The sequence below is a fragment of the Schistosoma haematobium genome, chromosome 1 (assembly GCF_000699445.3).
Source record: "Schistosoma haematobium chromosome 1, whole genome shotgun sequence".
NCBI classification, from domain to species: Eukaryota; Metazoa; Platyhelminthes; class Trematoda; order Strigeidida; family Schistosomatidae; genus Schistosoma; species Schistosoma haematobium.
The window spans coordinates 67504204-67516815 of NC_067196.1; the positions used below are offsets into that span (position 1 = coordinate 67504204).

The 12612-nt window shown below is 38.7% G+C and overlaps 1 protein-coding gene across 2 annotated transcripts in view; it reads right to left on the reverse strand.

Moving 5' to 3' along the window:
• KIF13B (Kinesin-like protein kif13b) overlaps positions 1 to 11316 on the reverse strand; it is a 29076-nt gene extending 17760 nt beyond the window's left edge. The window contains exons 1-6 of one of the 2 annotated variants that reach the window (XM_035733686.2): positions 11124 to 11316; positions 10822 to 11091; positions 9136 to 9214; positions 9002 to 9097; positions 6649 to 6843; positions 3003 to 3116 (exon numbers count right to left, since the gene is read on the reverse strand). In XM_035733686.2, coding sequence (XP_035587808.2) covers positions 3003 to 3116; positions 6649 to 6843; positions 9002 to 9097; positions 9136 to 9214; positions 10822 to 11091; positions 11124 to 11173 — 804 coding nt within the window. In that variant the 5' untranslated portion in view covers positions 11174 to 11316. Of the gene's footprint in view, positions 1 to 3002; positions 3117 to 6648; positions 6844 to 9001; positions 9215 to 10821; positions 11092 to 11123 lie in introns of both variants that reach the window. The other variant, XM_051209453.1, reaches the window with a different exon arrangement.
• Between the last annotated feature and the right edge of the window lie 1296 nt (positions 11317 to 12612).

The window sequence follows — 12612 nt, forward strand, 5'->3', positions numbered from 1 at the left end:
GGCCATGTGTTACGTATGCCTGAACACCGATTACCACGACGTGCAATGATATCCGGTATTGGAGATGGTTGGAAGAAAGTTAGGGGCGGCCAAACCAAAACGTGGCATCAGTGCATGAAGTCACTAACTTCTAGTCTGAGCCATGTTGGTAGATGCAGACTACTTGGTTGGGGTCCGCGTGACTATCGTGACCAATGGTTGGAGACTCTTGGTGACATGGATCAGAATCGATCACAATGGTGTGGATGTATACACTCTCTGTCTTCCCTTAAACTAAGAGATTAAAAACACTTCATATCTTTCTTTCTACGAACCAATTCTTTCTTCTTGTACTATATCTCCATATGCAATCTTTCTCTTATATATTACCACCTTTGACCCAACCACTGCTATGAATCCGGTGTTCATCTTGTTGTGCTGATGCGGTATGGCAACCTGAACCGATGCACATATGTGCCTGGTCCTACGTTGTAGCTGACTGACTGACTGACAAACCATACATCCATACTTCTGTAATTTTAAGTTAAGTGTACATAGAGTTGTACTTTTGCTAAATAGTAATCCTTTGCAGTCACATATCAGACGGCTTTCTGGTAATCCTATTATCACATAAATTCACCCGTCACACCAGCGAATAAAATTTAATCTTTACTATAATTTAAATGAATACTTCATTCGAACTAACAATTCCTAAACTATAAGACCTGTTACAAACCCTTTAAGAAATGAAAGTAAATCCCGGGTAACTGAGTAAGACTTTGAAAACAAGTGACTCATCCAGCCTTCGAACGAAAGAGCTTATTGTAACCGATCCGGAGCCTAAAGAATTGAACAATGAGAAATAAGAACCGGCCAGTTCTTAACTCTACCGAGTTTCGTCAAGCTGACACTTTGTTAAACTGGCTGTCCATTTAAATCTTGTCATAATTTCATAGTGACTAAAATATGAAGTAAATCTAGATAGACAACTAGTATAAATGAGTATGAATTATTTTACCTTTCTTATTCATAGCAAAATTTAAAATGGAGCTGAGTAAAAATCACGAAATTGTTACCCATTAAAAAGTTTTTACACTACTCCGTAAACAATGTCAAATAAAAACGGGCAAACCGGGCTTAAAATATTATATTTGACTCATATGCTATGTTAGTTTTTTGAAACGGAAAATCGGTACTTTAAATCGTCATTCAACTCACATTAGAGATAATAACAACAATAATAATCGCTTTATGCAACACCATAAGTTTGGCTACAGAAAATAATTCTCGGAATATTGAGTAGTTGCTATATATCTACATCTGAAAACGTCTCCAATCAGTTACGCCCCTATAATGTAGGAATCGAAATGTAATCCACACTCGTTGTTTTAGAGGACAGATAAGAAATTATTCAAACTACTGTGGTGGTTGTGTGTTAACGTCACACTATTTAGCCTTCCAACACGTTGTAAGCATTCTAAATAAGAACATCGTGCAGTTATCATAGATAATTATTCAGTTAAAATAAATATGAAATGGGACAATTTATCCTAATATTTGTGCTGTCGGGTAGTACGTAGGCTATTCATCCGAAAGCCTATAACTCAATATAGGTTCTGGAAAATGTAAACTTTATAGTCTTCCCCTCCTTACTGACCACATTTCAAGGATAGGAATAATGTATCTTAACTAAATCATTCAACAGAAACCAAAAGTTTAGTTCAATCACTTAGTCATACGCAAGTTGCCATACGGTACAAATCTTAGTACTTACTTTTAGTTCTTACATTTCATGCAAGTCGGTTAGTCAAACGCAAAGTAGAACGTGGTATGTGTGCATATCGGGCAAGTTGCCACACCCTATTAGCGATGAGATGAAATTTCCAAGGAAAATCCCACAATGGTAAAACTAGTGACAGTTTTGTTGGTAATAGGAAAGATTAGGCACTGAAGATACGATTCAAGAACTTAATGAATTAAAGGAAAACTAAAAGGGATTTAGAAACTTATAATCTAAGGAAAGAATAAGAATAAATGTACCTATATCATTGCGAATGATCTTGAGCCATGTCATTCAAAGCCTCTTACCATTAGCTACGATAATTATGCTGATCCTAAACAGTTAATTTGCACCAACCTATATTGCTCAGTCCAACAGTTACAGCATTCAAGAACTGATGCTACGTTTTGGGTCGATCAAGCCTAGCCTTTTTTCAACGTACTTCTACACCAGACATCAGCCATAGAAGTATGCGGTTGATAGATATACGTAATGCATATCCCAGACACCTCAGCCAATGAACATTCACTACCTCACTAATCGATTTCCCGTCCATAGCTAGAAATTTAAGTATAACCTCTGAGTTGCTAACCCGACGGTTCCAAAATACACAGGAAATGCTATGAAAACATCCACAGTCAAGTACCAGTAAACAACGAATATCCTACTCTTAGGGACCACGTTTCAAAATATTAGTATTCCAAAAATGTCGCAGTTAAAAGTAGATAACATTGGTACGGATAAATCATCAATAGCTTAAGCTAACTGTTTATCAAGAAAACACCGTTTTGGATAAAGCCCATTAGAAGATGGGTGAGTAGTGACATTGTTATTTATTGTGTTGCAGAACACTAGATCTACTTTTTCGAAGTAGTAAATTTGACTCACTGAAAACACATTCATTGCCACGATGTTGTTTAACAGTTAAATGTACTTTCTTATATTTACTATTAAGTGTCAAATTACTAAACACTCAAAAATCCTGTAAAAATAAATCTTTCCAGACAATATATCAACCGCCAAAACACTGGAATGGTTTGAAAATATTTACTTTAAAATGCAATACATCACCTACATTCTTAATAATTAAAAAAAAATAATTAAAAAGCACTAGAAACTAATCGTGTAATTTATTTATTACCACTGCTATTAATAAGTACATAGAATCACTGAATACAACTAACATAAATCCCAATATATGAACTATCTTGCAAAATAGTACTCAAATATAATATAAACTTACAATAAAACGTCCACTCAAAGTAGATGTAGATGTTTGACGTTCACTTCCAGCGAGATCAACAATGGTTATGTGACTATTAAAAACGTTTTCAATATCTCCTAAAAGACATTTAGTCTGGAAAAGTTCAAATCAGATAAAGCGTACGTAACCAAAACATAGCTTCGTTGTCATATTCAAAAACACTAAATTAGTTAACAACAACAGTAAAATGGATCTAAGTTTGTATTCTGGCTCAGTGAACAGATAATGATGATCGTCTGTTTCAACTGTGCTCAGACAATCGTTTATTTTTAGCAAGCACTAATTTTAAGGATAAGGAGAGACATCGTATAACATGGTGACCGCCTGCACCAAATCAACAATGGAGTCAAATAGACCATATTGCCATCAGTCATCGTTGGAGAGGTTCAATAGAAGACTGTCACTCGTTCTGGAATACCTGTTTGGACTACGATCATGCTCTAATACGAGCACGCATATGCTTGCGCCTCGCTGGACGCACCAAAACCACATTAAGACCCATTAGAGTCGAACTTGATGACGAGGAAGCAAAAAGTAGGTTCCAGGAACAACTGAGGTCACACTTAGGTAGTTCTGAAAACGAGGCTGACCCAGGTGTTGCTTAGAAAGATATACGAACAGCTGTCGAAACAGTAGTAACATCTACTAGTGATTTCAACCAAAGGGTTATGAAAAACGCTCTCAGGTCACTAGGACCATTCCTAACCCAATTTCCTTTCCAGATAACTCTAGAAGAACCCTTCCACAGTGTGAGAAACCGGGAGGTGATAACCGCCACCGTACCTTTAACAGTACTCAATATCACGGTATTCATAATCAATCTCCCTCTTCAATTTGTATTATTTCTCCTATGTCGACTTTCGACTCTAAACTTCCTCTTTTGACTTCCTCCTCCTTCCACTGGCTTCAGACCTGGTCGTGGCTGCATAGACCACATATTCACTATTCGTCAGGTTCTAGAACACAGGCATGTTTATCGGCGTCCGACAACAATAGTTTTTCTTGACTCAAAAGCAGCATTCCACTCTATAGACCGAGAAATTCTGTGACTGTCTGTCATCGAAAGGTGTACCTCAGAAGTACATAAACCATGTGAAGGCTCTTTACTCGAACACCGCTAGTCAAGTCAGAGCTTATGACGAACTGTCATTTGTTTTTACAACCTCAAGTTGTCTCCGTCAAGGCTGTCCACTATCTCCATTTTTGTTCAAATTCATCATAGATGTACTGATGGAAACAACGTTCAGGTCCACTGAATAATCGGGAATCCATCTCCAACCAGGAGGTTTACTTACCGACTTAGAATATGCAGATAACATAGTCCTGCTTGGTGAAGATGCTGATAAAATGCAGAGCCTTTTCATAGCACTGAGCAACAATGCCAGAATGTTTGGGATGTGTTTTTCCACCTCGAAATGCAAGTTATTGTCTCAGGACTGACATGCGTCAACATCTGAACTAAGGATAGTGAGTGAAATAGTCGAACGCGTCGACAACTTCACTTATCTTGGAAGTCTGACTAGCTATAATGGTTTGGTGTCTGACGAAAGCTCTGCACGGATTCAGAAAGTTCGTTTGGCTTTTACCTACTTACGTCATATGGCAAAGGCCAGATATCCGTCTATCAATTAAGGAACAAGTATACCGTGCAGTAGTTAATTCTGTCCTACTTTACGGCTGCAAAACGTGGCCATTAAGAGTAGAAGATACTCGTAGGTTACTAGAATTTGATCACCGATGTCTTAGAAATGTAGCTCGTATCTGCTAGGATCATCGGTTAAGTAATAGTGATGTTATTTTATACCTTTCTTTTTCCGAACTAATTCTTTCTTCCTTCTTGACAAAATGTTACTTATATTAACACAAATTCTGATTGTGGAATCAATAACGTATAATTCATTTACATCGCAGTTGTGATGTAACTGTCATATAGAACGTTATTATGCGTTTAACGAGTAAACTTCTCTATGAATGTAGTAAAAACTTATTTATGCACACCATCATAATGGTTAAGGGTTATGAGACAACAACAGGGTGACACTAGATTTAAGTCCGTCATAAGCAATATGAAACCTGGCACATGTGTACATTGATCAAAGTCGCTCAAACACAGCGAAGTGCAATTAAGAGGAATACCAAAGTAGTAGTACTGAGTACCAGTGACAGATGAAAACACTAGACATACACAACATGATCCGAGAAAAGATAATTATTTCGAGTAATAAATGAAAAAATAATTTAGAAACTCAGAATCTAATGGGAGATTAAGAGTCGATATACATTAACCATCCCACCCAACTTCTAAAACAGTCACGACAATCAAGCACAGTTCAACTAAGTAGTCTTTACTTACCAAAATGATTCGGGTCGACAATAACAGTTAAGGGTATGACCATATTTATTTATTTTATTTATTTGAACACAAATACTGGTACAAAGGGGCACCGAATACATATGCGCAACACATCTCATTCGATATGTGTGAGGGCTGTGATACTGCTCGGGTGCCCAAACCGAAGTAGGTGGTTTTCTTAGGGGGCCACACCTGGAGCCTTCGAACCAATGGTCTGATCCACAAGGCAGTGGAGCATCGTAAGGAGATGCAGTCCCATGGAAGCCGGTGACCAACAATTGGTTTATACGCCATTTGTTCCTTCAGGATACCGGAGCCCATGTGCAACATTGGTTTGAAATCAGGGTTTTCCAACTCTCCTAGATGGATCCTCCCTATCTATCAACCCGGACATTCGCTTTTTGTCCTCTCAATTTCGTAAACAACACCCCCGACACGAGAAGTTAGTGAGTAGGACTTCCCTGGAAGAGGCTACATACACATGGCCATGTGAGAGCATTTCGAGAGGGAGAGCGGACTTTCCCCACTCTCGGCCGTACCAGGGCATTTGGGAGCTATGATCATAAGCTACGGGATGCTAGAAACACTGAAGCCGAAATTTCACCTCATAATCTACAACCCTAACAAAGAAATATTTCAAGATAAGGCTCTAAATGTTTATAATATCGCTTACTTGTCATAAGTTCAGGGAGTCAAAACTCCTACTACTAATAGTTATCGATATTTTATTATAAAATATATATAGTACAACTTTATTGTTACTTTTGACAATGCTACAGTATGATAGAATAAGAGATCACTCAAATTATTCATTTTGATTAATCGAATGTTTTGTTATCTAGATAATTCCTAATGAAGCCGATATTCCACACTAGTTTCCGTGCACTGTACACTCGATCAGCCAGTTTATAAATATTAGGTCAACGAATAGAGAAAATTATATCCAATAAAGAGCTCACATGGAATTTTTCGAAGGCATTAATCGTGTAAAAAAAAGTTGGAATCTAACTAATGTTCATCATATATACATATGCTAAATAATAGTATATTACTTTCGACATTAATGAACGGATTCAAGGTTATTACAACTAATAACAATATGAAAATGCAGAAACATGACAGAACGGATGATCGATTAAATGTCCAGCTGTTTGAAATCCTTCGCATGTACTCTGAGTGAATGAATTCTTATTACCAGTAAGTCGCTGCAAAGTAATTTACAGATTTTTAACATCTATGCGATACGATAGTAGAAAAGTTTATGAAACTTACAGTTGAACGCTTCGTCAGTGATAATACGAGTACGGTGTGTGAGCGACTGCTGTTTTCGTTCAGAGGCGTGGCAGCCACAGCACGTAAACGATTCCCAAAGTCAAGTCGTTTTATGATATCCGATTCAGACCAAACCTCTTCACATAACAAACCATCGATGTATGGGCCAGTTACTGGGTGTTCACGAACTACAAGCTGGAATTTAAACGATAATAAGCATGGATAATAACAATAAATTAACACTTTTTAAATAGAAAAGGATTCTTTCATAGGTAGTAGGAAACCAAAACTTCTTTTAAATCAAAAACCAGTTACGTTAATAAGCTAGAAAAGACTAGGCGATTTTAAAAGATACCAACTACGAACAAATTGCGAAAGACGTTATTTACGATGGTACTTCGACATGAAATCTTCCCAGAATATGGAGACTCACATACCGAATTCTAAATGGTATCCAATCATGTTCGAGGCAGTAAAATTATGTTGATTAAAAAATCCAGACTTTTTAACTAATGAAAGTCAACCGTAGCCAACATAAAGCGTGGCACAAATTTATGTTCTCATATTCTACCAGCACGACTAGATTAAATTAGCAAAGTGGATAGCAAGAATCTAAACAATAGTACTGTAAATGAAGGTAAGAAAGATTAATAATGGGAGAATATAGTGTGATATGAGCTCAATAGATAAAAAGTATGAAACATTATCAAAGCTCAAGATTAGTAGAAAGATAGAAACCGTACTCACTTGCACCATTATGACATCCTAAGCCATGTCAATGTCTACGAACAGTCAATCATAATGAACGTAGAGCCCGGCACAAATTTATTTTGACTCGTTTCCACACCCCATTAACACGATGAGACGAATTTATGAAAGGCAAAGAGACTGAAACTATGCAGTACTAGTGATGTTAAAAGACTAAATATTGAGAATATGATTCCGAAAGAAAGAGTGGAAAGGTATATATGAAGGAATACTAGGACTAAAGATGTATAGAAAAATGGCTGAATGCATCCTTGCCAGTGACCGATTATGAGCTGTCACGAAATATCTTCGAGCACAGATCTCAGTTATTGTGCGAACCTATGCTAAGTATTATATTCTTCTACGCGGCTTAAACCAGTAATCAATGAATTCACAGACTTGCTTTCTAACTAGTGTACCATAGTAACTGATGATCAGTCCTAATGGTTTGGTGTCTGACGAAATCTTAGCACGGATTCGAAAAGCTCGTTTGGCTTTTGCCAACTTGCGCCACCTATGGCGAAGGCGAGATATCCGTCTATCAATAAAAGGACGAGTATACTGCGCGGCAGTCCGTTCTGTTTTACTTTACGGAAGCGAAACATGGCCATTAAGAGTGGAAGACACTCGCAAGCTACTAGTATTTGACCACAGATGCCTCAGAAATATTGCTGGCGTCTGCTGGGATCACCGGGTAAGTAATAGTGAGGTTAGACGCAGAGTATTAGGGAATGATGGTATATCAGTTGATGAGGTTATGAATCTTCATCGACTGAGATGGTTGGGCCATGTGTTACGTATGCCTGAACACCGATTACCACGACGTGCAATGATATCCGGTATTGGAGATGGTTGGAAGAAAGTTAGGGGCGGCCAAACCAAAACGTGGCATCAGTGCATGAAGTCACTAACTTCTAGTCTGAGCCATGTTGGTAGATGCAGACTACTTGGTTGGGGTCCGCGTGACTATCGTGACCAATGGTTGAAGACTCTTGGTGACATGGCTCAGGATCGGTCACAATGGCGTCGGTGTATACGCTCTCCGTCTTTTCTTGAACTACGAGATTAAAATTGCTTCATATCTTTCTTTCTACGTAATAAATCTTTCTTCCTGTACTATATTCTTACATGCAATCTTCTATATATTACCACCATTGAGTTAACTGCTTCTATGAATCCAAGGTTCATCTTGCTGTGCTAATGCGCTATGGCAACCTGGACCGATGCATATATGCGCCTGGTCCTACGTTGTAGCTGACTGACTGCCTGAGGACTTCTGCTGAAACATGTTCTCTTTCCCATTTCTACTACTGTTTATTTTTTTTAACTTCTGCTACCCATGAATTTCTAATGAGTTTTATTTTTCTGTGATGTGACACGGTAACGTGAACCGATACACATGTGTCAGGTTTCACACTGAACATGATCGACTGACAGATTTCCTGAAGCACACTCCGGATGCAAAAAAATATCAGCCAGTAGTGTTTTGATTCAGGTTTTCGCTCCCCAACGGTGTAGAAACAGAAAATCAATAGTCCTACAAAAATTACTGTTCACAAATAGTGGGGGTTAATATCAAAGCGATATGAGGTAATTTTTATCTTACCCCGTTTTTAGTAGAGTTCGACGAGAGGAGGTCACGTATTCGTTCATTATATATCTCATAATAACTCATTTTAACAGAAAAACTTGTAGTGGATTCCTAAATTAACATCAAACAGCATCAACCACCAAGAATACCGTTCTTCTTCCAATTTCCTCGAACATGTCTTTTGAAATCCTCCGGATTATTCCTGGATCATCAGGAGGTCCAGTTATACTATATTTAAAAGATAGAAAGAATAATAAGAAACACATGGAGAAATAACTTAGTATTTGTGGACGAAGTAGTCAGATTTAAGATAAGAGTCTTGGATCTTGGCGCGATCATCCACCAAACTGGTTAATTAGCATTTTGGCATCACAGATTGTCAGTTCGTTTATTTATTTGAACACAAATACTGGTACAAAGGGGCACCGAATACATATGCGCAACACATCTCATTCGATATGTGTGAGGGCTGTGATACTGCTCGGGTGCCCAAACCGAAGTAGGTGGTTTTCTTAGGGGGCCACACCTGGAGCCTTCGAACCAATGGTCTGATCCACAAGGCAGTGGAGCATCGTAAGGAGATGCAGTCCCATGGAAGCCGGTGACCAACAATTGGTTTATACGCCATTTGTTCCTTCAGGATACCGGAGCCCATGTGCAACATTGGTTTGAAATCAGGGTTTTCCAACTCTCCTAGATGGATCCTCCCTATCTATCAACCCGGACATTCGCTTTTTGTCCTCTCAATTTCGTAAACAACACCCCCGACACGAGAAGTTAGTGAGTAGGACTTTCCTAGCAGTGGCTGTATACGCGTGGCTATGTGAAAGCATTTCGAGAGGGTGAGCTGACTCGCCACTGTCGGCCGTACCAGGGCGTGATAAAAACCCTAAATCTATCTCCTTACCCTAACGTACAGCTGTAAATCCAAATCCTGATTCCTCACACCACTATGGGATTTGAATCGAAAATTGTATCTCTGTGCTGTGGTACGGCAACTTGAACTGATGTACATAAGTACGAAGTTCTGCGCTTTTGCTGACTGTCTGACAATTTAGCACCGCCCAAAGGTCGTCCATATATCCGTCTAACCGTTAAGTAGATAACAGTGAACCCCTCAAGGATTTAGAGTACGGGAATAGTGTAACTTGTTTGTCAAGCACAGTTTACGTACTTAGACTTCAGCAACAAGTTTTTGTATGATTGATAATTTTGCTCAGTTAGAGAAACTTAATTAAGCCAAACAGTTTGGAAATAGAACTGAGTAGGTGAAAGCCAAAAGCTTTAACTACCGACCAGAACGACCAAAACTTTCTATTTGTAAACTAACAGAACACTGCAAAAATAGAACTTCCAGTAATTTCAATAGATTTGAAACAATAAAACTGGATAGACAATAGACAAATAAGAATATAGTTTGAAGATACAAGAAGTACTACACCCACAGAAATAACTGCGTAACCACATGTTCAAGTCTTTTCCCTGTCACCTTTTGTTTTCCTTTCAAGTAGAACACATTGTTCTACAGTTGCCATAAATTTGTTAGATATATCTCAAACTTGATGATTAGGAATGGGATCTATAAAAGATGACTTGACAAACTGAGTAAATATCCTCCAATGTGCGTTAAAAAGCACATCAATTGGTGTTTTATGCACTTGGATTTGAGCAACTTCGTGAGTGCTAAAGATACTTTCTAACTGCCTAAACTAAAGTAGGGGAAGAGTGAACAAACAACCTATTGATTGAACCCTTATCCTTTGGTCGCATCTGAAATCCTAAGGATAAAACTATTCCTCATGAATATTTATATAATGAAAATCAAAGATGTTTACCTATATGTTTTCCCAGAAGAAGTCATTCCGTATGCGAAAAGGCATGCATTGTAACCATCCAAAGCTCTTAATAACAGTGGAAGCCCAAGTGTTCGGTACACAAATTCCTGACTTGCATGTGGCACAAGACTTGATCCATCGTTAAGTGACCAAAATGTGTGGTCGAATTGAAACTCACGAACACTGTTATTCTTAACATTGGGTTCGAACACACGGACAACACCTGGTTTAGGAATCCGAACAAGGCACTGTAGGTTGTTTAAGGCCTCTCTGAATACATAACCTTAGGTCAGACGACTTACAGTTTCGTTAAAGGCCTTATCCTAACAGCGACAATAATTGACGACTCCATAAGGAACGGACTATCGATTCAAATGAGTTATCGCGCCTTTTAAACAAATGCTCGGGAATTCAGTCCTTAATAATTGCGACCAATTTATGGTGACCTGGATATACCTCAACTATCCATTCAGTTACAGTATCTTATCAATTAATCAATGGAAAGAGAAAAGATCACATTTTCTTAACGACAGTTTAAGTAACTCAAGATGTCAATTAAGATGTTATATTTGTATCCAGAAACTCGGGGGGTTCAAGCCTGTGTTATTCGCTTCTTACTATTGTAGTGACTCACATTTATCACGAGAACACGACTGGTTTAATAAAAACAATTATTATTATAACCAACTGTACCAGTGCTTGTTTTAATGTGCTTTTGTTTGACTGTGCTAATGACAGATATTTTGTGCCTCCATTCTTTTACTTACACTTTGATTGTAACTTCGCGTGGATTCGGTTACGTTCTGTAACCAAGGTTGTATCCTGGCACGATCTCGGTATCCTTTCGATGCCACGAGATCGCCAGCAAATAAACCTCGACTTGGTCCATTAATTGCCTTCTGATATTTGGCTTCTCGGGGATTTTATGGATCTATTTGGTTACGTCCAACCTTCGCCTTCTGATTTATTCGGCACGTGTTTCTTGGTAGCGGTGTCCATAGTCAACCGCGACTCGACGCCACTCTACAATTGGTGACCCGTATTTTGGAACACGCCTCAGCTTCTGGTCAAATCTTCCAAAGAAGCCAATTCGGTGAGTCTATGATTTATCTATCCACGTCTGTCGTATATTTTCATATTTTTTAATATATAATATACTCGACATGACGGATAACGATAAGAATAGTATTAATGTAATAGACTCACATGTATGTGTACCGAATCCTTGTCACTTATTATTCGCGTGACGATGAATTCCACGCTTTATTCGAGAAATTTTCCCCTATTAACTATTCTCCTCGCTGACCCGGCTGCTTGGTACGGAATGCATTCGCATACGCATTAACGTCTACCTCCCAGCATCAAATGGTTAAGTTGAACGGTTTCATTGCCAACTTAAAAGTGCTCTACGAGCACACGAGAACGACAACTGGTACGAAACCTTATCGCTCGTCCTCTTAGGTATTCGAACGAGCTTGAAGGCAGATATACAATGTTCCGCCGCTGAACTGGTATACGGCACGACATTGCGTCTGCCCGGAGAATTCACACCACGGAGCAGACCTAATTTCGGTAAATCAGACTACGTCCGTCGACTGTCTGCATTTATGCGAACGCTGTCTCCGGTGTCAACTCGAATACAACATCGACGGGTCGCTCGCGAGAGAGAGAGAGTTATCTACCTGTTCACATGTTTTCATACGAGTAGATTCGGTACGCAAACCTTGGCAACAACCTTACGAAGGCCCTTTTCACGTGATCGCTCGTCACGAAAAGACATTCAAGGTTGAT